Source organism: Lithobates pipiens, unplaced genomic scaffold (assembly GCF_037356315.1).
Source record: "Lithobates pipiens isolate NorthernLeopardFrog02 unplaced genomic scaffold, aLitPip1_a1.2 Scaffold_22, whole genome shotgun sequence".
Classification (NCBI taxonomy): domain Eukaryota; kingdom Metazoa; phylum Chordata; class Amphibia; order Anura; family Ranidae; genus Lithobates; species Lithobates pipiens.
In genome coordinates, this window is record NW_027507784.1 from 295,306,440 (window position 1) to 295,330,388 (window position 23,949).

The 23,949-nt window shown below is 48.8% G+C and overlaps 1 protein-coding gene across 1 annotated transcript in view; it reads left to right on the forward strand.

Moving 5' to 3' along the window:
* Positions 1–7,706: 7,706 nt before the first annotated feature.
* USP31 (ubiquitin specific peptidase 31) overlaps positions 7,707–23,949 on the forward strand; it is a 165,119-nt gene continuing 148,876 nt past the window's right edge. Inside the window, exon 1 of the mRNA XM_077450182.1 lies at positions 7,707–8,393. Coding sequence (XP_077306308.1) covers positions 7,908–8,393 — 486 coding nt within the window. The 5' untranslated portion in view covers positions 7,707–7,907. The remainder of the gene's footprint in view (positions 8,394–23,949) is intronic.

Consider the following 23,949-nt stretch of genomic DNA (forward strand, 5'->3'; position numbering starts at 1 on the left):
GGGCCTATATTGAGGTAGGGGCCTGTAGCTGCAGCTCCAATAGCCCCTACGTTAATCCAGCCCTGGGGGTGCCCAACCAGTGGCCCGGGGGCCACATGTGGCCCGCGGAACCCTCTGATGTGGCCTGTGACCTCCTGCTCTGGGATGGTGGGTTGGCAAGCCCAGATTGCAAGTTGTCTACCCACCATGCCAGAGCATCAGTGTTGTGAATGAAGCCTGCGGTAGAGGAAACAAGCAGCTGTGGAGCAGAGCTGCATAAGCCAATGCTTCCTGTATAGCACCGGCTCCTGTCATAGGTGGAGTGATACCAAATGCACTCTGCCTGGGACAGCAAAATCCCTTATGTCCATATATACACTGTGATTTTTAGTAATATCTGGGCTGCTTTTAAACTGATTACCTGCAGCTTACCTGCACTAAGCCATAGACTTCTCATCTTACCTGTGGGTTTGGTGCACTTTCAGAAAGAAATTCTATGGCAAAGTACAGCTAACCTGCAGGAAAGCCACAGGTGCGGGTAGACCACAGACCATCAGTGTAAAAGTAGCCTTGGGCCCCTTTAAAGAAATTAATGGCTTTAGGATGTAATAAACTATAGCTTAATAGTGTGCACCCTCATCCCAGTGAGGTAATCTAAAGAAAGGTGTTGATATCTCTGGTCTCCTATCAGAGGTGTCAACAATGGAAATGTGAGCAGGGGGACTATCACGGAGCACATGTAATCTTTAGGAATAGTTAAGATCAAGGCATTTAATTGATATAAAAACTATTTATTCAAAAATACAGAAATACAAGAATATATTATCTCAAAATATGAGTCACAATTTTGTAGAGACGAATAAGGTAATTGCTCGACTAGTTTCGCTTCACAGCTTCATCAGGACATTACCTACATCTGAAAATACATTAGTTTAGTATAACAAGTCATTATATATTATGATCACAATATAGAATATATGGTCATTTCAGTGTGGAGACACAATTTAGAACAATTCAATGTGAAAGCGCATTCCTACCTCTCCAACCTTGTTCCAGCACCAGGTCAGATCCAACGGTGCAAAAGAGAGAGGAGAGAGTCTTTCCTCCCAGTCGCCGGGAAAGACTCTCTCCTCTCTTTTTTGCACCGCTGGTTCTGACCTGGTGCTGGAACAAGGTTGGAGAGGTAGGAATGCGCTTTCACATTGAATTGTTCTAAATTATCCATTACTGTTCCCAGGGACTGAGCCATTAGGAAGTGTCTAACCTGAATATCCTCTAGGCCTCATTGACCGCCACAACGAGCTCCAACGCTGGACCTCCAGTCCAAAAATAGGGGGTGGTGACACCATTTTTACTGCACCAGGTGACACCAACCCTAATGACGCCACTGTCCCGGAGCCCAGTGCCACAACAAGATCCGGGACTAAGCTCTGGCACCTGGCTAGACAGGAGTGCAATAGTGTGGGCACCCAGGACATCTGCCGCCCGGGGTCCCAAAAGCAGCTTTCTGCAGCAGCCGATACGTCTCTCCCCACTGTCAGCCAAACACACTCCTCGGCTCCTCCTCCTCCTCAGCTCCAATATTCTAGTGTACACAGCCAGGAGGAACCACAGAGGAGGGACACGACTTCAGTGCAAGAGCCGCGCTGCTGGTCTGAGGTCTGTGTATAGTTTACAGTGGAGAGGGACACAGTAACCAGGAAGGGGGGAGGCAGATAACACATGGAGTGATGGGAGGGAGGGGGTAAGGGGATATGGGATATGTGCTGGGTGCTTTGGGAGGGAAAAGGATATGTGCTAGTGGGGGGGGGGCATGATCCTCCACCCACCACTAGCACATGTCCTCTCCCCTCCCAAAGCACCCAGCACATATCTCCTTACCCCCCTCTCTCCCCCGAAATGAAAATATGCTGCATCCCTCTCTGTCCCCTTCTCGCAGCGTCACTCTGTCCTCCTCCCCTGAAGATGACAGGGCAGATCTTAAAAAGGAAAGGGTGTAGCCTTGACAGGAAGGGGTGGGTCATATTTAAATTTGAAGGTGTGCGAATTAAGTCAGGCATAGGGCAACACAAAACCTAAATACACCACTGGGTCCAGGTGCCAGTAACAGTTATTGTTAATTGTGGTTGTTTGCTTTCAGGAATGTCAATCAGCTGCAGCACTGATCTGTTTATTCTGACAGCAGCAGAGTGCTGCTCTGAGAATACATTCGTCAGTGCCTGCAGCTTTGCAGGAGGAGTTTTATGATCCGCAGTTTAAAAAGTAAAAAGTAAAAAAGTCTATTCCTTAGCATGAGGGGCCTAGGGTGGTCAGTGGGTGGATCATTCCCATGCTTTGGCATAAAATGTTTTCACTTTTTTTTTGACAGATTTCTTCATCCAAATCCTTCATTTCTTGACTACCTATCACAGATTTGGAGGCCCTGAAATGCCAGGATAATACAAAACTCTCCCCAAATTACCCCTGTTTGGAAAGCAGGCACTTCAAATGATTTGCTAAGAGGCATGGCAAGTATTTTGCAGATCTCATTTGTTGCTACAAGTTTTTGAAAAATGAAGAAAGTAAACAAAAATCTATTTGTTATTTTATTTTTTTATATTTCAAAACCTTGTAACAAAAATTGAGATCTGCAAAATACTTACAATGCATCTTATCAAATTCCTTGGAGTGTCTACTTTCCAAAAAGGGGTCATTTGTAGCGATGGGGTGATATTTGCACTATCCTGGCCTTTTAGGGCCTCCAAAACTGTGATAGGTAGTCAGGAAATAAAGTGAGGGAATTACATGCTTCGAAAGTCTGAAGGTGGTCATTGGTTTTTGGCCCCCTGTATGTGGTTGGGCCCCCAAAAATTCTCTCACATGTGATATCCCCTTACTCGGAAGCTGTAGCAGATTGTGTTTTGGGGTGTAATTCCACATATACCCATGACATGTGTCAAACATATCTCATTAAAGTGACAACTTTGTATAAAAAAAAAGATTTGTTTTTTGTCATTTTTCAAGAACTTGTGGCAGAAAATAAAATTGTCCATGCCTCTCTGCAAATACCATAAGGTATCTACTTTCCAAAAAACTGTGATTTGGGGGAAGGGGTGTTTGTACTATCCTGGTATTTCAGGGCCTCCAAAACTGTGATAGGTAGTCAGGAAAGTGAGGGAATGACTCCCTTCGAAAGCCTGAAGATGGTCATTGGTTTTTGGTCCCCCGTATGTGGCTAGGCCCCCAAAAGGCCTCTCCCAACTCAGAAGCTGTAGCAGATTGTGTTTTGGGGTGTAATTCCACGTATACCCATGACATGTGTGAGAAATATCTCATTAAAGTGACACCTTGTATATAAGAAATATATTTATTTATTTTTGTCATTTTTCAAGAACTTGTGGCAAAAATTAAAATCTTCCATGCCTCTCAGCTAATACCTTGAGGTATCTACTTTACAAAAAGCTGTAATTTGGGGGAAGGGGGTGTTTGTACTATCCTGATTAAGGATGAGCTCCGGCGTGTTCGCACAGCCCACGTGCTGAGCCCGCCAGGAAGTTGGCACTGCGCTAATCACAGGCAGTGAGACATTTTTCAGATGCGCGGCTGCAGAGATCAGGAAATGTCTCACTGCCTGTGATTAGCGAAGGGCAGTGCCAACTTCCTGGCGGGCTCTGCACACGGTCTGTGCGAACACACCGGAGCTCATCCTTAATCCTGATATTTTAGGGCCTCCAAAGCTGTGATAGGTAGTCAGGTAATGAACTGAGGGAATTAGACCCTTGGAAAGCCTGAAGGTGGTCATTATTTTTTGGCCCCCTATGTACCTGGGCCAACAAAAAGTCCCTATGCTCAGGAGAAGTAGTAAAATGTGTTTTGGGGTGTAATTCAATATATACCCATGGTGTGTGAGAGCTATGTAAGTTAGGCCTCATGCACACGAGACGCAGATGAAACCTCTGTTAAAAAAAGCTGAAACGCGCGTTTAGAAACGCGCGTTTTGCCGCGTTTGCATGCCGCGTTTAGACGCGTTTAGACGCGTTTGCGTTTAAACGCGTTTATAAAGATAACATCATGTAGACCCTCCCCAAGCTCTCAAAGCATTTTTTTTAACTATTTCTGCTATTTTGATCAGAGTGAGCAGCAGCAGCATAGAGAGCAGTTGTACACTTGCATTTGCCGTGTCACTTGCCACGGCACCTGCCACAAGTTGTGGATTGTCCACTTGCCACGTCACTTGCCACAAGTTGGGGATTGTCCACTTGCCACATCACCTGCCACGTCATCTGCCACAAATTGTGGATTGTCCACTTGCCACGTCACTTGCCACGAGATGTGGATTGTCCACTTTCCACGTCATCTGCCATGCCACCTGCCACAAGCTGTGGATTGTCCACTTGCCACGTCACCAGCCACATCACCTGCCACAAGTTGTGGACTGTCTACTTGCCGCGTCACTTGCCACATCACCTGCCACGTCACTTGCCACGTCACCTGCCACAAGTTGTGGATTGTTCACCTGCCACGTCACCTGCCACGTCACCTGCCACAAGTTGTGGATTGTCCACTTGCCACGTCACTTGCCACAAGCTGTGGATTGTCCACTTGCCACATCACTTGCCACGTCACCTGCCACGTCACTTGCCACGTCACCTGCCACAAGTTTTGTATTGTCCACTTGCCACGTCAGCTGCCACGTCACTTGCCACGAGATGTGGATTGTCCACTTTCCACGTCATCTGCCATGCCACCTGCCACAAGCTGTGGATTGTCCACTTGCCACATCACCAGCCACATCACCTGCCACAAGTTGTGGATTGTCCATTTGCCACGTGACTTGCCACATCACCTGCCACGTCACTTGCCACATCACCTGCCACAAGTTGTGGATTGTCTACTTGCCACGTCACTTGCCACTTCACCTGCCACGTCACTTGCCACGTCACCTGCCACAAGTTGTGGATTGTTCACTTGCCACGTCACCTGCCACGTAACCTGCCACAAGTTGTGGATTGTCCAATTGCCACGTCACTTGCCACAAGCTGTGGATTGTCCACTTGCCACATCACTTGCCACGTCACTTGCCATGTCACCTGCCACAAGTTTTGGATTGTCCACTTGCCACGTCAGCTGCCACGTCACTTGCCACATCACCTGCCACGTCACCTGCCACAAGTTGTGGATTGTCCACTTGCCACGTCACTTGCCACATCACCTGCCACGTCACTTGCCACGAGATGTGGATTGTCCACTTGCCATGTCACTTGCCACGTCAGCTGCCACGTTACTTGCCACGTCAGCTGCCACGTCACTTGCCACAAGATGTGGATTGTCCACTTTCCACGTCACCTGCCATGCCATCTGCCACAAGTTGTGGATTGTCCACTTACCACGTCACCAGCCACATCACCTGCCACAAGTTGTGGATTGTCCACTTGCCACACCACTTTCCACGTCACCTGCCACGTCACCTGCCACAAGATGTGGATTGTCCACTTGCCACGTCACCAGCCACATCACCTGCCACAAGTTGTGGATTGTCCACTTGCCACGTCCCTTGCCACGTCCCCTGCCACGTCACCTGCCACAAGTGGATTATCCACTTGCCACATCACCTGCCACAAGTTGTGGATTGTCCACTTGCCACGTCACCTGACACAAGTTGTGGATTGTCCACTCGCCACGTCACTTGCCACATCCCCTGCCACAAGTGGATTGTCCACTTGCCACATCACTTGCCACATCACCTGCCACAAGTTGTGGATTGTCCACTTGCCACGTCACCTGACACAAGTTGTGGATTGTCCACTCGCCACGTCACTTGCCACATCACCTGCCACAAGTGGATTGTCCACTTGCCACGTCACTTGCCACGTCCCCTGCCACAAGTGGATTGTCCACTTGCCACGTCACTTGCCACGTCACCTGCCACAAGTTATGGATTGTCCACTTGCCACGTCACATGCCAGTCACCTGCCACAAGTTGTTGATTTTCCACTTGCCACGTCACCTGCCAAGTCACTTGCCGCGTCACCTGCCAGGTCACTTGCCACGTCATCTGCCACAAGTTGTCTATTGTCCACGTCACATGCCAGTCACCTGCCACAAGTTGTTGATTTTCCACTTGCCACGTCACCTGCCAAGTCACTTGCCGCGTCACCTGCCAGGTCACTTGCCACGTCACCTGCCACAAGTTGTCTATTGTCCACTTTCCACGTCACTTGCCACTTCACCTGCCACATCACTTGCCACAAGTTGTGGATTGTCCACTTGCCACATCACTTGCCACCTGCCATGTCACTTGCCACAAGTTGTGGATTGTCCACTTGCCACGTCACTTGCCACAAGTTGTGGATTGTCCACTTGCCACGTCACCAGCCACATCACCTGCCACAAGTTGTGGATTGTCCACTTGCCACGTCCCTTGCCACGTCCCCTGCCACAAGTGGATTATCCACTTGCCACATCACCTGCCACAAGTTGTGGATTGTCCACTTGCCACGTCACCTGACACAAGTTGTGGATTGTCCACTCGCCACGTCACTTGCCACATCCCCTGCCACAAGTGGATTGTCCACTTGCCACATCACTTGCCACATCACCTGCCACAAGTTGTGGATTGTCCACTTGCCACGTCACCTGACACAAGTTGTGGATTGTCCACTCGCCACGTCACTTGCCACATCACCTGCCACAAGTGGATTGTCCACTTGCCACGTCACTTGCCACGTCCCCTGCCACAAGTGGATTGTCCACTTGCCACGTCACTTGCCACGTCACCTGCCACAAGTTATGGATTGTCCACTTGCCACGTCACATGCCAGTCACCTGCCACAAGTTGTTGATTTTCCACTTGCCACGTCACCTGCCAAGTCACTTGCCGCGTCACCTGCCAGGTCACTTGCCACGTCATCTGCCACAAGTTGTCTATTGTCCACTTGCCACGTCACATGCCAGTCACCTGCCACAAGTTGTTGATTTTCCACTTGCCACGTCACCTGCCAAGTCACTTGCCGCGTCACCTGCCAGGTCACTTGCCACGTCACCTGCCACAAGTTGTCTATTGTCCACTTTCCACGTCACTTGCCACTTCACCTGCCACATCACTTGCCACAAGTTGTGGATTGTCCACTTGCCACATCACTTGCCACCTGCCATGTCACTTGCCACAAGTTGTGGATTGTCCACTTGCCACGTCACTTGCCACAAGTTGTGGATTGTCCACTTGCAATTGCAATTGTTTAAAATATTTTTCTAATGGTTTTTCATCATTTTTGAGATTTTTAATGTAAAAAAAAAAGGTCACCTTTAAAAACGCATATAAACGCAAACGCGGCTAAACGCGGTAGCGGCGTTTTGCCGCGTTTTACCGCGTTTTGCGTCTGAAACGCAGAAATTTTTGTTTCTGAACGCATTTTTTTGCTTCTGGAAAAACGAGATTAAACGCAACTGCATATAAACGGAAAAAAACGAGACTGTGTGCATGGACACATAGGATAACATTGAATGAGTTCAGGTGCAGTTGAAAAAACTGTCCAACTGCATCTGAACGCGCGTTTAACTGCGTCTCGTGTGCATGAGGCCTTATCTGCTCCATGCTCTCTGGTCAACTGGAGGTACAGCTGTAGCTATGCCTAATGCCACGCCCCCGTGTCAGCACATCACCGCCCCCTGCACAGTGACAGCCGCGCCTAGCAAGTTATTCGCCAGCTTGCCACTGAAGTGGGCGGTGATAAATTGGCACCATAGCAACCCCGACTGGCGACGCTCCCTTTTGCCCTCAACAAAGATGGGTCCGGGCGACTTGCGTCTCTCAGTCACGTGACCGGCGCCGCCGCCGGTGCGGGTGTTCTGCACGGTGTACCCCCCCTATCTACCGGAAGGGAAGCGTGCTGCAGCCGGAGGGTCCTGGGCGCACTGTACCCGGTGTGTGCAGGACGGGGGATGCCCTCATGTCGCAGGCGGCGGTGGTGGTGCAGGGCGGGAAGGAGAAGAAGGTGGGGAAGAAGCTGTTCTGGCGGCGGGGGGGATTTGTCAGCCGCTTCTTGCGGACTCTCAGCACCTTATCCCACCTGAGCAGCGAGCAGGAGGCCGAGACCCCCAACCGGGACAAAGGTTCCCCCTGCCGAGAGCCTCAGCCCGACCCCCCCACTGATGGCAGCTCGTCCCCCGCCCTCACCGCTCCGGGCAGCCCCCGCACCCCCGGCCTGTCCGGCCTCAAGAATCACGGCAATACCTGCTTCATGAACGCCGTGCTGCAGTGCCTCAGCAACACCGACCTGTTCGCCGAGTTCCTGGGCTTAGAGCAATACAATGAAGGCAGCCCGCTCCCCAGTCCCGGGACCCTGGACCGAGGAGAGGTCACCGAACAGCTGGCCAAGCTACTCAGATCCCTCTGGACCCTGGAGTACACCCCCCAACACAGCCGGGACTTCAAGGTGATACACCCCCCCACCATCATCATCACACCCCCCCCCCCATCATTATCCAGTACACCCCCAACACAGCCGGGACTTCAAGGTGATACACCCCCCCACCATCATCATCACACCCCCCCCATCATTATCCAGTACACCCCCAACACAGCCCGGACTTCAAGGTGATACACCCCCCCCACCATCATCATCACACCCCCCCCCCCATCATCATCCAGTACACCCCCCAACACAGCCAGGACTTCAAGGTGATACACCTCCCCCCCACCATCATCATCACACCCCCCCCCCCCATCATCATCCAGTACACCCCCCAACACAGCCGGGACTTCAAGGTGATACACCTCCCCCCCACCATCATCATCACACCCCCCCCCCCCATCATCATCCAGTACACCCCCCAACACAGCCAGGACTTCAAGGTGATACACCTCCCCCCCATCATTGTCATCCAATACACCCCCCCATCATCATCACACCCCCCAACACAGCCGGGACTTCAAGGTGATACACCCCCCCCCCCCATCATCCATTACACCTCCCAACACAGCCGGGATTTCAAGGTGATAACCCCCCCCCCCCCATCATCATCACACCCCAAAACACAGCCGGGACTTCAAGGTGATGCACCCCCCCCCCCATCATCATCATCATCCAATACACACCCCCCCCAATCATCATCATCCAATACACCCCCCCCCATCATCATCATCCAATACACCCCCCCCCCCCATCATCATCATCCAATACACCCCCCCCCCCATCATCATCATCCAATACACCCCCCAACACAGCCGGGACTTCAAGGTGATACACCCCCCCCCATCATCCATTACACCTCCCAACACAGCCGGGATTTCAAGGTGATAACCCCCCTCCCATCATCATCACACCCCAAAACACAGCCGGGACTTCAAGGTGATGCACCCCCCCCCCCCATCATCATCATCATCCAATACACCCCCCCCCCCCCCCAATCATCATCATCCAATACACCCCCACCCCAATCATCATCATCCAATACACCCCCCCCCCCCCCCCCAATCATCATCATCCAATACACCCCCCCCCAATCATCATCATCCAATACACCCCCCCCCAATCATCATCATCCAATACACCCCCCCCCAATCATCATCATCCAATACACCCCCCCCCAATCATCATCATCCAATACACCCCCCCCCCAATCATCATCATCATCCAATACACCCCCCCCCCCAATCATCATCATCATCCAATACACCCCCCCCCCAATCATCATCATCATCCAATACACCCCCCCCCCAATCATCATCATCATCCAATACACCCCCCCCCCATCATCATCATCCAATACACCCCCCCCCCATCATCATCATCCAATACACCCCCCCCCCCATCATCATCATCCAATACACCCCCCCCCCCATCATCATCATCCAATACACCCCCCAACACAGCCGGGACTTCAAGGTGATACCCCCCCCCATCATCATCATCCAATACACCCCTCCAACACAACCGGGACTTCAAGGTGATGCACCCCCCCATCATCATCATCATCCAATACACCCCCCAACACAGCCGGGACTTCAAGGTGATACACCCCCCCACCATCATCATCATCACACCCCCCCCCATCATTATCCAGTACACCCCCAACACAGCCGGGACTTCAAGGTGATACACCCCCCCATCATCATCCAGTACACCCCCCAACACAGCCGGGACTTCAAGGTGATACACCCCCCCCACCATCATCATCACACCCCCCCCCCCCATCATCATCCAGTACACCCCCCAACACAGCCAGGACTTCAAGGTGATACACCTCCCCCCCATCATTGTCATCCAATACACCCCCCCATCATCATCACACCCCCCAACACAGCCGGGACTTCAAGGTTATACACCCCCCCATCATCCATTACACCTCCCAACACAGCCGGGATTTCAAGGTGATAACCCCCCCCCCCCCCATCATCATCACACCCCAAAACACAGCCGGGACTTCAAGGTGATGCACCCCCCCATCATCATCATCCAATACACCCCCCCCCCCCCAATCATCATCATCCAATACACCCCCCCCCCCAATCATCATCATCCAATACACCCCCCACCCCCAATCATCATCATCCAATACACCCCCCCCCCAATCATCATCATCCAATACACACCCCCCCCCCAATCATCATCATCCAATACACACCCCCCCCCCCCAATCATCATCATCCAATACACACCCCCCCCCCCAATCATCATCATCCAATACACACCCCCCCCCCCCAATCATCATCATCCAATACACACCCCCCCCCCCAATCATCATCATCCAATACACACCCCCCCCCCCAATCATCATCATCATCCAATACACCCCCCCCCCCCCCCAATCATCATCATCCAATACACCCCCCCCCCCCCCCCCAATCATCATCATCCAATACACCCCCCCCCCCCATCATCATCATCCAATACACCCCCCCCCCCCCATCATCATCATCCAATACACCCCCCCCCCCCCCCATCATCATCATCCAATACACCCCCCCCCCCCATCATCATCATCCAATACACCCCCCCCCCCCATCATCATCATCATCCAATACACCCCCCAACACAGCCGGGACTTCAAGGTGATACCCCCCCATCATCATCATCCAATACACCCCTCCAACACAACCGGGACTTCAAGGTGATGCACCCCCCCATCATCATCCAATACACCTCCCCAACACACCTGGGACTTCAAGGTGATACTACCCCCCCATCATCATCATCATTACACCCCCCAACATAGCCGGGACTTCAAGGTGATACACCCCCCATCATCATCATCATCCAATACACCCCCCCCCCCAACACAGCCAGGACTTCAAGGTGATGCACCCCCCCATCATCATCCAATACACCCCCCAACACAGCCGGGAAGTCAAGGTGAAATGACCCCCCAACACAGCCGGGACTTCAAGGTGATACACCCCCATCATCATCCAATACACCCCCCATCATCATCATCATCATCATTCAATACACCCCCCCCCCCCATCACCATCCAATGCACCCCCCCAGCATCATCATCATCATTATACCCCCAACACAGCCGGGACTTCAAGGTGATACACCCCCCCCATCATCATCCAATACACCCCTTCATCATCATCATCCAATACACCCCCCCAACACAGCCGGGACTTCAAGGTGATGCACACCCCCCCCCCCCATCATCATCATCACACCCCTCCATCATCATCATCATTACACCCCCCCAACACAGCCGGGACTTCAAGGTGATGCACCCCCCCATCATCATCATCCAATACACCCCCCAACACAGCAAGGTGATGCACACCCCACCCCCCCATCATCATCACACCCCTCCATCATCATTACACCCCCCAACACAGCTGGGACTTCAAGGTGATACACCCCCCCCATCATCCAATACACCCATCATTATCATCCAATACAACCCCCAACACAGCTGGGACTTCAAGGTGATACACTCCCCCATCATCATCATCATCCAATACACCCCCCAACACAGCCGGGACTTCAAAGTGATACAACCCCCCAACACAGCCGGGACTTCAAGGTGATACACCCCCCCATCATCCAATACACCCCCCAACACAGTCGGGACTTCAAGGTGATACACCCCCCCCCCCCATCATCCATTCAATACACCCCCCAACACAGCCGGGACTTCAAGGTGATGTGACACCCCCCCCCCCCATCATCGTCATCCTCATCCTCCAATGCACCCCCCGCATCATCATCCAATACAAATCTCCATCATCATCATTGAATACAGCCCCCAACACAGCCAGGACTTCAAGGTGATGTCACCATCCCCCCCCCCCCCCCATCATCATAATCATCCTATACACCCCCCCCCCCCCAAATCATCCAATACAGCCCCCAAAACAACCGGGACTTCAAGGTGATATGACCAAGCCCATCATCATCCAATACACCCCCCCGCATCATCATACAATACAACCCCCCATCATCATCCAATACACTCTCTCCCCATCAATACACCCCCCAACGCAGCCGGGACTTCAATGTGATGCAACTCCCCCCGCCCCCCCCCCCCCCCCCCCATAATCATCAGACAATAGTACCCCCCCCATCATCATCCAATACAACCCCCTATCATCATCATTACACGCCCCAACACAGCCGGGACTTCAAGGTGATATGACCCCCCCCATCATTATCCAATACATCCCCCCCATCATCTTTACACCCCCCCCCCCCCCCCCAGCACAGCCGGGACTTCAAGGTGATGTGACCGAACGCCCCCCATCATCATCCAATACAACCTCCCCATCATCATTACACCCCCCCAACACAGCCGGGACTTCAAGGTGATGTGACCGAACCCACCCCCCATCATCCAATACAACCTCCCCATCATCATTACACCCCCCCCCCCCCCCCCCAACACAGCCGGCATTTCAAGGGGATAGAACACCCCCCCCCCAACACAGCCGGGATTTCAAGGTGATATGAACAAACCCACCCCATCATCATCCATTGCAATCCCCCCCCCCCAATCATTACAACACCCCTCCAACATCAACGTTAAACCCCCCAACACAGACAGTACTTCAAGGTGCTCAACACAGCTCTGTGACCCAACCACCTCCCCCAATCATTTTCATCACTGTCCTCCAATATAACACCCCCCTAAATAAAATCATCACTGTCCTCCAATCAATCAATGCAACCCCCCCATCATCATCCAATATAACACCCCCATCACTATCCTCCTCATTACAACCCCCCCATCATCATCATTGTCCTCCAATACAGCACCCCTCCACCAATACAACACCCACCCTCTCATCATCCAACCACCCTTCTTCATCAACATCCACCTTTTTACACCCCCCCCCCCCCCATCATCTTTGTCCTCCAATACAACACCCCTCCATCAATACAACCCTCCCCCCAACACAACAACCAATACAACACCCCTCCCTCATCATCCTCCTCATTACAACCGCCATCATCATCGTCCCCAATACAACACTCCTCCATTACAACCCCCCCATCATAATCGTCGTCATCCTCCTCCAATATAACACCCTCCATCATCATCTTTGTACTGTAATACACCTCCCTCCATCCTCATCCACCATCAATAACCCCCCCAGCCGTCATCATGATCAATAATCCTCATTCTCCTCCTTCAATACAACTCCCCCCATCATTATCCTCAAATACACCCCCATTCCATCATCATCATCATCTTCCAATACAAACCCCTCCCCCCTCCATTCCATCTCCCTCCCCTCCAATCTTGATTGTCCTCCAACCCTTCCCACCCCCACAGAGGGACCACAATAACGGTCCCATCCTAAAACGAATGGTGAAGAAAATCCCTTACGTTGGTTAGACTGCCCCACTTGCACTGTACGTTTTGATTAATGTAAAGAACCCTCCCCTTTGTTGTAGGAACAATTGGACACCCCCCCCCCCCTTACATTGGCAGTTAGTGCGAAGAATGCCTCCTTACGTTTTACATTGGTGGTCAGTGGAAAGAATGACCCCCTTAGCTTGGCAGTCAGTGGTAAAATATCCCTCTACATTGTACGTTGGTAGTCAGTGGAAAGAATGCGCCCCCTTAGGTTGGTGGTCAGTGGGCAGACTGCTCCCCCTGAAGATGGCCGTCAGTGGGGAGACTGCCTCTCGTATATTTCCCATCAGTGGACAGGATGCCCCCCCCCCCCCCTCCCACCCCTTACATTGGTGGTCTTTGGAAGAATGCCCCCTTACATTGCTGATCAGTGGGAAGAATGCCTTCTCTTACGTTGGCGGTCAGTGGCTAATGTAGGTGTCCCCCCTTATATTGGGGGGGGGGTCATTGGAAGAATGCCCCCTCACACTGGTGGTCAGTGGGGAGAATTTCTCCCTAGCTACAGATGAGTGTCTCAGTACTGGTAACAGCTTTCTGGTGGGTTTGGACTAGGATCCGAACAAGCCTGAGCTCAACTCTTTCCCCCTTTACGTCGTTGATCAGTGGGAAGAATTCCCCTCTTAAATTGATGACAAATGTGAAGAAAGTTCCTCTTACGGCTAAAAAGATAATCGGTGTCAGGCTACTGTTGGTTTTGCCAAGTGAGATTGGACCCAGAACTATGTAAGCGAGGCATATGCCCCCTTATGTTGTACATTGGTGGTGAATGTAGCTACAGCTCAAGAACACTTAGGGTTCCATGGAACGCTGTTTAAGATTATTATGTCTAATAGAACACTACACCTGCTGTTGACATGAGAGAAGCAACAGCAGAAAATTCCATAAATGTGCACACGCAGACTAGCTGAGCATGCATGGTTTGTTTCTATGTTGCTGGCCCAATCATAAAGAGGTAATAGGGTTTGGTTGGGAACATCTGGCCTATTCTTTCCCAAGGTGCCTGGGCAGGGCGGACTCTAAGCATATGATTGTTTCTCAGGCTAGCCATAGAAACAGGAATACCATTTTTGCCACTGTACTGTGACACGTGGGGGTCCATTTGTTTTAGATGTGGGTTGGGCAGATGCTCGGACCTCTCTCTGTCAGCTGGGTACTGCCCACTTCTAGGGAAGTGACAAGCAGCAGGAATTCTTTGGTGATCTGCTTCTGGTTTAATAACTGTATGGTGTCAAGCTGTACCTTTTTTCACCTATTTCTTTGCAATTAATAGGTTAGTGTAATTGGCCTGTAGTTGTCTGAGGGGTCCAAAAATTGGTCTTGCACAGGGACCCTATGATGACTTGGGTGTCCCCACCTGGACTTCAAGATAAAAAGGAAACTATCCATCTGCATGACTTTTATGCTTGTCCTCTTGGTCTAATAAAACATCTGGTACTTGCTGTAGATATGAGATGTAACATCCAACCCTTCCATAAATATGCGTGTGCCAAACTTAAACATGCCCTGTTGTGTGGGGCTTTGGGGTCCATTCATGGCAGGTGCTAGGCCTCTGTATCTGACCGCTACACATGGGTACTGCTAACTAGAATTTTGTGAAGTATCGGTTTTCCTCATGACAACCTAACTGTGCGTCTGGTCTGTTAAAATCCACATTGTGTCAGGCAGCAAGCGCCTTCTACTTATTTCTTTATTGTGAATACGTTTATGTACTTGACAAGTAATGGAATTGGGGTCCCAAAAGCTAGTCTTGCACAGGGACCATTTGGTGACTGTCTGCTGCTGATTGGCCAGAGCTGGCTGAACTCCTCTTGTGTCTTTGTATACCTTGAGATGATTGTTGCCTCAGCTGGTCAGTAATTGCTGTTTCTTATTGGTGCTGACACATCAGCCTTCCAGAAAGCAATAGCTGTCCGGGTAGAATTTCATCTGATATTCCCAGCTGGGGGCTCTGGAGAGAGCAGATGGCTACTTGCTGTGGTCAGTGTGGACTGGCCCCAGTACAGTCAGGACCTGACGCTGACATGGGGAGCTGTCCAGCTTTATAGCTTCTTTATTGCTCTCTGCAACTGCATGCCTATGATTTTTCCACTTGCAAGATGTGATGGTTGATCATTAATAAATGTGTGTATGGAGTAGCTGAGCATGCATATTTAGTTCTCAATTATCCTTTTACTTGAAGCGTGATTGCAATCAGTCAGGAGGATCTTCCAGCTCTATTCTTTACCAAAGATCTGGTGGCAGGACAGGTCAGACCCTTTAACATATGATTGTGTCCCAGTCTGCTCAACGTGAGTGAGTGTGTATATGTATATGTGTGTGTGTGTGTGTATGTGTATGTATATTTGCCTGAATTTGGTTATACCTACTGTTGCTGACATACCAGCCTTTTTTTAAAAGAAGCAATATTTGTCAGTGTCAAATTTATCACTGATGGTTAAGACCCCTTTCACACCACACCGCCCATAGCGTCGGCAGTAACACGGCGCTATTTTTACCGCACTTTTCGGCCGCTAGTGGGGTGCTTTTACCCCCCTGCTAGCAGCCGAGAAAAGGTTAAAACTGCCGGCAATACGCTGCAATAGCAGCGCTGCCCCATTGATTTCAATGGGGAGCAGCGGTGGAGGAGCGGTAAACTCACCGCTCCAAAGAAGCTGCTGGCAGGACTTTTCCTGACGTCCTCCCAGCGCACCGCTAGAGTGTGAGCCTCGGGGCTTTCACACTACAGACAATGGTGCAGCAGTTTTAGGGCGGATTTCATGCAATATTTCTAACGCTATAGCGCTTGCAAAACGCCCTGGGTGTGAAAGGGGTCTAAATCTGCAGCTGTGGTCTCTGAAGACCAGGCAGTACATTGCCCAGCAGAGCGGAGTCCTCAAAGAGGAGCTGTCTGGCTACATATTGTCTAAATTGTTCTCTGCGCCCAGATGTTTGTTAGTGCTCCAGAAGAACTGTCATAAGCAGATCATAGGCATTAGTGGATGTGGAAGAATGGTAGACATTGCCACTGCTCACTTATGATGTGCTGCATACATGTCATCACAAGGCCATTGCACAACCCAGAAGAGACAGCTGGCCCCACCAGTGATGTCAGCCAGCTCTATTGCTGGCCTCTGACATCTTTGGTCAGTTTTTGTCCATGAATTCATCTTTGGGTTTTGATTGGCCAAGGCAAGATAAGGTCATTCCCATGCATGTGCTGAAGTTCATTCATCTTGGCAAATGTAGAAATTGTATGTGCAGCTCTGTGTACATTGCAAACAGGAAGGTAAGAGTACCTTTTAATACTGAACAGACATGGTGGGTGCAAAATCTGGCGCAGCTTTGCATAGAGCCCAATCGGTCTCCACTTTTTTTTTTTTTTTTTGTCAAAGCTTGATCTAACAAGCTGAAGTTAGAAGGTGATTGGCTACCATACACCGCTGCACCAGATTATGTATGCTCCAGTTTTAGTAAATCAACCCCAGTATGTCTCTTCTGTATTATCATGACTTTATTTTTTTTATTATGTTCCACTTTCCGGCACTGTTCACATCCCGAGTGTTCCCACTGCTTAAGTTGGACATTGAGTTTTTTAGGCAATTCTGCCAGAAAAATCCATTTACTTGAATGGGCTGCCCAATGCACATGGTGCCCTAAAATAAGCTCCTGCTTCTTGTGTGACAAGCTTCACGTGATTGTGAAGGTGAAGGTGGGGTTTTGTGGCACAAAGAAAGAAAGATAATGGCACCCAACTGTGCCTTGTCACATGATTTGGGATTGCAGGGAAGAATTGCAGCTTTTCTGCCCGCAATCCCAAATCGCGAGATGTGCCGGGTGCGTCTACTACTGAGCTTCCTGTAGACCTGGGAGTACACATCGCAGCAGTGCTGGAACATTGAGTAAACCTGACGCAAGCAAAATATGTGGACTGCTGTTGGCATAGTGAAAATGCTATTTGTTAGTTGGACCCTCTGACTTTTGTGTCACTGCCCTGGAACAAATCTGAAGATTAAAAAAAAAAAAAAAATTGCTTGCATATTGAGACAGAGTGACACAAAGTAATGGGACCAAAACACCCGTTTGCAGTGTATAGCGGTAATATATGGATCGCGTATGTTGGCTCTTTGAGGTGACGTTCATTCCCAGCCAGGGTTCCCTTTCTCCAGAGGTTCCTTGAGAAATTTCTGTGTCTCAGACAAGTTCCCAGTGACACCATTGATATTTCTGTAAGGGGCTAATGCTTCCCAATGTTCACAAGCGTAAGGAGCATTCTTCCCAATGACCATCACACTAATGTATTATGAGTTGTAAATATAGTCATTTTTAGCAGGGGTGCTCTTCATTGTCCTCCCTATTCACTCCCCTTTGAGTTTGTCATGTAAAAAGTGTCAGCCCAGATCATTCCTACAGCTTAGACCACTCAATGAAGATTTCAGGCAGGCGAGCAGGAACCTTATGAGGTTTTCTGCAGATTGTTTCTCCAGGCTGAACACATTGAATATTAGCTGCTATTTGAAAACCATTGAGTTCATTTGTAGGACTAAGCATTCCGATTTGGACCAGTTGATCAGAGCAGATCTTGGCTCTTGTAGATTCCGTGGTTGTATTTTTTTATTTTTGGTCAAACTCCACTATGCAATGTGGTGTTCTCAGTGCATGCAGGATCTAGGATTTTCTGGTTATTATAAAAGTGAGATAACCCCCCACCCTCCCTAGTTCCCCCCCATCCCCACCCAGCAAATGCATGTGCAAAAATGTAAAAAATCTAACTACATAGGTGTGACCAAAGCCTTAGTTTGCATGTGACCATGCAAGCCTTTGCACAGCTTAATTATTAGTAGATCTAAAGAAAATTGTACAATTGGGCTGTAATGTATGGTCAGTCAACATTCGGGCACCCTAGGTGGTTTTGCCTGGGTGCATGAGATGGCATTTTGGTGCAGGTGGAAGGCACGGACTCGCCGCACAGCCCTGCTGTCGGCAGCCTGAAACACTCCTTGAGGCTGAAATTTTCTGTGGTTTGAAGGTGCACTGAATTCTACTAATGTTTGAGCAGTATATGCCCAAGGATAAATGCCAGAAATGCAAGCAGGTTGCATTGTGAGGTTTTTGTCCCGAGACATATGCTGCCCTAAATGTTAGTGCAACTTTTAGCCCCTTGTGTAGTGTGTTTTTACAGGCTATTGGTGTCGGGGCTGGATACTGAGACTGCCTTCCACCCGCTCCAAAGAGCTGGAGTCTCCTCCATCCGGGCTAAATATCCAGGAAGCATGGTGCTTTGATAGGGGGTTCTAGAAAGCGCTGCTTTCGTTTTTGACCATTGTCTACACTCCAGCATGTCTGGAGCTTCAAGGTGTCAAGGGGAGCTGTCCAGCTCCATCAGCTCAGTTACCATGTTAGGTATAGTGTGTTGCAGTCAATGATATAAGTGGGAACTACAGAGAGTTTCCTTAGTGTTACAGCTGAGATCCCTATTGCTAGGGGTTGAAAAATGGAGAGCCTGTGGTTCATGTTGGCATAATTTTGGGGAGGGTTGGGGAACTCATCCATCACCGATGGGAGAAGCTTGTGGGAGCTTCAACTGCAATGTACAACATATACACTCACACACAGAAGATGTTTTGTTTGGGCCGTTATCTAGAATACATTAAAGATCTTAGTGTGATTCTTTAAGAATTTCTGCAATACGCACCGGCTCATCCTTCATCATCTGCATTGAATTCTGAATCGTAGGAATGTTGCGTATTAGAGGAGGGGGGTTTGTGTGGCTGTTTGGTGGAATCTTTGTAGAATAGGCTGATAAACCTTGTAGGAATAGCTGTCTCTCATGCTCATTGTCATGCTTCTATTCTGAGAGATGCAGCAACACTTTAAGGGTCAAAGCTTTGATAAATATCTATAGAATTTTCACCAACCTCTTATAGAAAGTGGAATAAAGAGAATATAGAACAATATAGCTCACTGTCTTCTTTGTACTTCAGTACCTGTTGAAGCTGCTTGTGTGCACTTGCTAATCAAGCTTGCTAAGCCATTGATTTATTCTATTTATTTTTTTACTTTTCTTTGTTATAAAATTTAAGAAATAATCTATCTTCGTAAAATTAGGCCAAAATGTATTCTGCTACATATTTGTTTTTTGGTAAAAATAACCCAAAACCGTGTATATTATTTAGTCTATGTGAAAGCTATAGTCAATCAAACTGATATGGTAAATGGCAGTTATGGGGGTGATCAGGACCCTGGTATGGCGATGTTACTATGGGCACTTGTGACACCGGGAAAGGTGACAGGGGCTAGCTGCTCTCTTTATTTGTATTATGCTGGGGGCAGTGATCAGGGACACTGGGGCAGGCAGCCACTGCAGTCTGTGAGTGTACATACACTGTGACAGGCTGCTGTATACTCACAGGATGCAGCATCAGTTCTCTCTGCTCTCACAATTGATCTGTGAGAGAGCAGAGAGAACTCTTGTTTGTTTTTTCGGTTTCCATTGAGTACTATGTGATTTGACATAGCAATCACATGGTACAGGACTGTGTGATCCACTGTGTCCGGGGGACACACTGATTCTTGGGCTCCTGGATGCACACTCTGTGAGCTGCAAGGGAGCCAGTGATGCGGACAGACATACAGGTACATTAACTTGCATCGGCACTGCTTCTTGTCTGCTGTGGGCAGATGGGAAGCGCTTAAACAATGCAACAGAATGATAAAAATGAAATCCATAGCTCATTCGTGTGTGTGTGTGTGTATAAAATGTGGCAAGGTTAAAAACCTCAGTGCTGTTTAATTTTTGTTGGTGTATGTGTCCAGCTGGGGAGATTTCCTTTCACTTCCTGTCCTCCCGACTGCAACGGGAAACGAGTGGACATCTTATCATACAGGTGTCCCCATTGGATGAGAGCGTGGGAGACGACCCTATCCCCACCTTAAAAGGTACATTGTCCCCATGTTTGTTGCAATCCCCACCTATTGTCCCCCAAAAGATGTAGGGGTTTGCCAGGGGTGGATTTAAAAATTTTTTTTATCATCTGAAAGCCCCCTGAAAAGTAGCTTTTCCTATGGGGTACATAGTTGCACATAAAAGGACACTGGGTGTGCATTTTTTTTTTTTTTGTTATGTAAAGGACAACATCAACCACACCATCCAGAGATGTAGTTTGTTAATAACGACAACCCACTGCTAATCCTTTCAGAAATGAATAGATCCCCCAGCCAGCTGGCCATATTTTATGAATGATATCACTTGGTATTTAATTTTATATAGTAGGCCGCTTTTGGCTGTCTATTGTGGTGTGGTATTTCCGTTTTTAAATTCCCAGTTCTACCACAAAAGGGCAGAGTACTGCCTCTCAAATGCCTTGCTGCTGCTTTACTGCCCTCTTAAAAGCAGTCTGGCACAGCTCACTTTTCATAGAATGAGCCATTAAACTATTACATTGAAGGACCCCCCCCCCCCCCCAAGGATTCGTATATTGACCCAACTTCAGCTACCTTACAAGACCCACTCTAAACGGAATGATCCTTTTTCATTTTTCCTGGATTGTTCCTTATGGCAGAGCTCAGTTACCTGCACACTTTTGCGTGGGGTTTTTTCCCACAAATCGCCTTTCAGGACAACCTTGGATAGAGCGTAGCTCCGCCCATTTTCCAGGAAACACATGCAGCCTTTAAATCCCTCCTCTTCCACCATGGCTTCAGTTGTGTTTCCTCTGCCACGGTGGAGGAAACGCAATAAAACTGCAAAGAACCTAGAATGCTGGGTAGAGAAGCTGAAGAGCCACGTAGAGACTGGTACGTCACGGAAAAAACTTTGAGTCTTTTCCATTGATACTGAAGGCGGTAAAATACATGGCTGATGCATCAGCCGAATCAGTAAAGATGTCGGCAGGATCTTTACAAAGATAATGGCGGAAGCCCTGTAGCCTCTGAAAGGGCCTCTGGGAAGTTCACCTGGATGGCCAAACCACTCAGGGCCCGGTCCAAAGCAGAAGCCCGCACATCCTCAAATTGGCGGGAACAGAAGGCCATTTTTCTCGGTCTTCTAGCCTTTCTACATGCTTTTCTGCAGCTTCTCCATTGGAGTATATTGAACCACAAAAGCACCGTTTTTTGTGTTTTTTAAAAAATAAATAATAAAAAAAAAAGTCCTTGACCCTTTCCAAATATGCAGCGGCTGAAAAAAAGCATAGATGTGAACGTGTCCCATAGGAAACTATGTAAATTAACTGTAGTGCGTTTCTGCAAAAAACATATAGGTGTGAACCAGGCCTAAGATGTTTAGTAACATAATGGGGTTAAAACCTAAATTGGCCTTTTTTTTTTTTTTTTTTATTATAAAAAAGCAGATAATTGTTACTGTAGGGGTTCATTTTTTCTTTTTTTTTTACTCTGGAATATTTACAGTAGCTATTTGCTCTTTTTGTACTATAAAGGGCATCTTTTTTTTTTTTTTTTTTTAAAACCCCATTATGTTACTGGCCGATTACAGGGGGTCCCCGGCTTAAGGACGGCTGATTTACAAAGGGCGCTGCAGGGGCCCTGTGCTGTTCTGCGCAGACTATCTGCACATCTCATTCTGCACATGCGTGGCCAGACGGAGCCTTGGAAAATGTCGGAATTGTCTAATTTGCCACGCATGCGCTGAACAGCATTCGACGGAACATTGGAAATGTCCATAATTGTCGCCATGTGCGGCCAGACGGAGCCTCGGAAAATGTCGGAAATGTCCATAATTTTCCGCGCATGCGCCGAACGGCATTCGACAGAACATCGGAAATGTCCGTAATTGTCATCCTGCGCATGCGCGGCCGACTTACGAACATTTCCGAATTGCAAACAGGAGGAAAGTCCCTAACGGGTTCATAACCCTTGGATCCCCTATATATATATGTCACATTACATAAACGCACACATTTTATATATACGCATATGCAGAATGAACCTAACTTTTATGAACAGACTGATGAGAGAAGTTGAATGGGTTAAATTGGTAGTACAGTTGGAAGTGATGTGTAGAGAACAGTACGAGGTTGACTGGCTGCATGATACCATAGTGACAAAAAATTGTGACAGTTAATTTTGGTTTACTAAGTGAAGTGTGCCAGTTTCAAGTGAGCAGGATGTCAAGGAGATTGGTAATATGGAAGCGGTAAAGCCGGGTAGGACTTACCTCAGCACCATAAAGTATAGACACATGTTGTTGTTTATTGATACTAGTTACTGTTGGTCGTCAGGACCTACAAAAATAGCAGTGACATAAACGAATGTAACCTGTTGAAAGTATCTAGGTATAGTGGCCAGATGTAATGATGCATTGCAGTCTCCACAATGTTAGTGGGCATAAATGGGAATGGAATGAACCATCCATATTGCCAACCTGCACACTGGCTGATTATGATGCTACAGCTTGTGTTCAGTGGTTACTTGCCCAAGTCGATCCTTGGTTGACCCTGCGATCCTCCTGTTAGGATGCTGTGTTGTGCTGTGTAAAGTCCTGTATTGGATTGCAGCCATGCAACACTTTGGCGTATGTATTTATGCTGCTGGTGTTTGAAGGGGCAAGGATGGGCGGCTTTGTAGAGCGGCCGTGTGACTTGTACGTACGCCGGAACCAGGAAGTGATTTGGCCAGTTGTTGGAACGCACGCTGTTGTTCCATACACTGCACCAGCTTGACATGGCTAACCCAATCACTGGAACCCAGTTTAGGAGTGGGCCTGTATACACGGTGACCTGCAGGAGGTTAAGCTATTGGTAGCTATAATATAGAGTGTATTAAAAGGGGGGGGGGGTGGTAAGAGGGGGGATATTAGTCAAACTACAGTAGGTGTAATCACAATAGTTTTTATATTTGGTTTAGTTGTATAAAATGGTATATGGTACTTATGGTATTTGCACTAAGGATAGAGTATATACAGAACCACCACTAATGCTGATGAGTGTTGCTGCCAGTGACACTAGATATGAAAGGGACACATGGGATATGCCGGGCACGTTATGGAGGAGCAAAGTAATAAGTACTCCATATAGATATGTGGAGCAGACAGAGCTAGGCTTATATCAAACTGGGTGGAGGGGGTTATGAGAGGAAAATGTATGCATAGTATCCAATTAGACTGTCCCATGGATCTCAAGATCTTCGTTCATTCCATCAGGAGGCAAGGAA